Source organism: Rhipicephalus microplus, chromosome 3, assembly GCF_043290135.1.
Source record: "Rhipicephalus microplus isolate Deutch F79 chromosome 3, USDA_Rmic, whole genome shotgun sequence".
In the NCBI taxonomy this organism is placed as follows: domain Eukaryota; kingdom Metazoa; phylum Arthropoda; class Arachnida; order Ixodida; family Ixodidae; genus Rhipicephalus; species Rhipicephalus microplus.
In genome coordinates, this window is record NC_134702.1 from 157,075,237 (window position 1) to 157,077,393 (window position 2,157).

General features: G+C 44.3%; 1 protein-coding gene across 1 annotated transcript; it reads left to right on the top strand.

Annotated features, from left to right (window-relative positions):
- The first annotated feature begins 271 nt into the window (after positions 1–271).
- LOC119178879 (alpha-(1,3)-fucosyltransferase C) lies at positions 272–1,474 on the top strand. The gene has a single exon (XM_037430076.2). It carries the CDS (start codon positions 317–319, stop codon positions 1,433–1,435), a length of 1,119 nt encoding a protein of 372 aa, XP_037285973.2. The 5' UTR covers positions 272–316; the 3' UTR covers positions 1,436–1,474.
- The last annotated feature ends 683 nt before the right edge of the window (positions 1,475–2,157 follow it).

Here is a 2,157-nt window from a genome sequence, read left to right on the forward strand (position 1 = left end):
TTGTTAATGATTTCAGCCACCAGAGCTAAAAGAAAAAAAGCCTAAAAAGTTTGCAAAGGTGCTGTACCAGCTACGCGCTAGACACATTGATCACACTAACACATAACGTAGACTATGGCAAAGGTGTCACCTTTCATATATTTTAAAGCACCGGTTGCCATCAGCCATGTTTGTCAAAACCACAAAGTATGTAAATACTTTTTTGTTAAAATGAGAGCATTGATAACAGGAAAAGTCAGCCCCATTTTCTTTTCTCGCTGCTTACAGGGTCATCCTTCCGTTGTCCTTTCAGTGGCCAGCTCAGCGGACACTCTTCATGACGCCTATTCGACACTCGTATTTGATTATTGGATTGATAGTCTCATTCATCTGTTTTTACGTCGTAATGAAGACGACCTATTTAAGGTTTCCTCATCCTGAGTGCCCTACTAACCCACACAACTTTTCGAAAAGCAACAAGTTGCTGACAGACTTCCCACGGATCATCATGTGGACTAAATTTTTTGGCCAGTGGTACGGGTCGCTCAGTGACAACAGGGTGGGTGAAGTACTAGTAGAGAATTGTAGAGCGAAGTGCCTCGTCACGAATGACCCTCGTATGGTGGAATACAGCGATGTTGTGCTATTGCACGTGCGCGACATGAGCGTAACGGATTTTCCGACTCAGCGCCTAGACTGGCAGAAATGGGTCTTCTATTTGATGGAAGCGCCTCCAAACACAAAGTTCAAGGACTTCAACCTCGTGAACGACAAATTTAACTGGACGATGTCTTACAGGAAGGACTCTGATGTTTACGTGCCGTACGGAAGGATCGTCCTTCGCAATGCCACCACTGCTATGGCAACAACGAGAGACATGAGGGCCATATGGAAGTCTAAGAAAAAAACCGCTGTATGGATAGTTAGCCACTGCCACACTCAAAGCAAGAGGGAAATTTTCGTAAGAAAACTGAGGAGGTACATGCACGTTGATGTGTACGGCTCCTGTGGCAACCACAAGTGTCCGTTGTCCAGAGGTGATTCCTGCTACGCGGACTTCCAGCACACCTATTTTTACGCACTTGCTTTCGAAAACTCAATATGCAAAGATTACGTCACAGAGAAGTTTTTCACTGCGCTCCAGTACGACATCGTGCCAGTCGTGTTAGGAGGCGCAAATTACAGTGAAATAGCCCCGCATCGTTCGTATATTGATGCGCTATCCTTCCAATCGCCTAAACATCTCGCGAAGTATCTGGTAAGGTTATCGAAGAATTATACAGAGTACTCTACTTACTTCACCTGGAAAGGCAGTCATGGCGTATCTCAGTGGAACGCTGGTTTGTGCGAACTTTGCACCGCGTTGCACAATCGTGTTGAACTTCAGCGGACTTCGTCGTATGGCGACATCAGAAAGTGGTGGTTCGACAGGAGCCATTGCCGAAGTTGGAAGTGAAGAAGTTCATGGTGAGTGATCTATGTGGACAGATAAAAAATGGTGATAGGGAAAAAGCCGACGGCCCAACAAACTAATGAGGCGGACGCTAATTTCTGATTATGTTATGTTGAAATCACATCACTTCAACTAACCCGATGAATTTTTACCCAGTAGGTCGTTTTATCCGGGCCTCCGTAATAACCTTGTGTTCCAGAGTTTTGAATGGTTCGATCAAGCGAGATCTTGTGCTTCGGATAACCCAAATCCCGTTTTGACATGCCTGTAATGCTACTCAAATAGACCTGTGCGCAACAAAATTGCGAGTTGAACACAATTTGTTAAGGTTCATTATATATAAATAGACATTCACTGGAGAAACTCTAACAATTAAAGTGAACCACAAGCGCTGTCCTGAAAACTCTTTTTCACATTTTTAGCGTCATTTGTGAACCCTAAATTACACAGCACTTACACGCAGTAAAACTGATAGTTGTGCCATTCTTCCTTGCGTCTCTGCCATCTGTGTGCGCTACTATGTGCGCCATAAAATCTGATGCGCAGTCACATGTGCACTGCCTAATGAGTCAACCAGCAACAAAATTATTGAATTAAATGTCAAACGCTACCTCGACGTCATCAAGGCAGGAACTATGTGTGATAAAAGTGCACCAGTTGCAATCATGAAAACGTACACATTCCCCCTCCTCAAAATGTGCAGCTTGGTGCACCTGTCTTTTCAT

Bases quoted from the DNA above. Each gene is read 5' to 3' on its own strand.
- LOC119178879 (XM_037430076.2), top strand. From the start codon at position 317: ATGACGCCTATTCGACACTCGTATTTGATTATTGGATTGATAGTCTCA.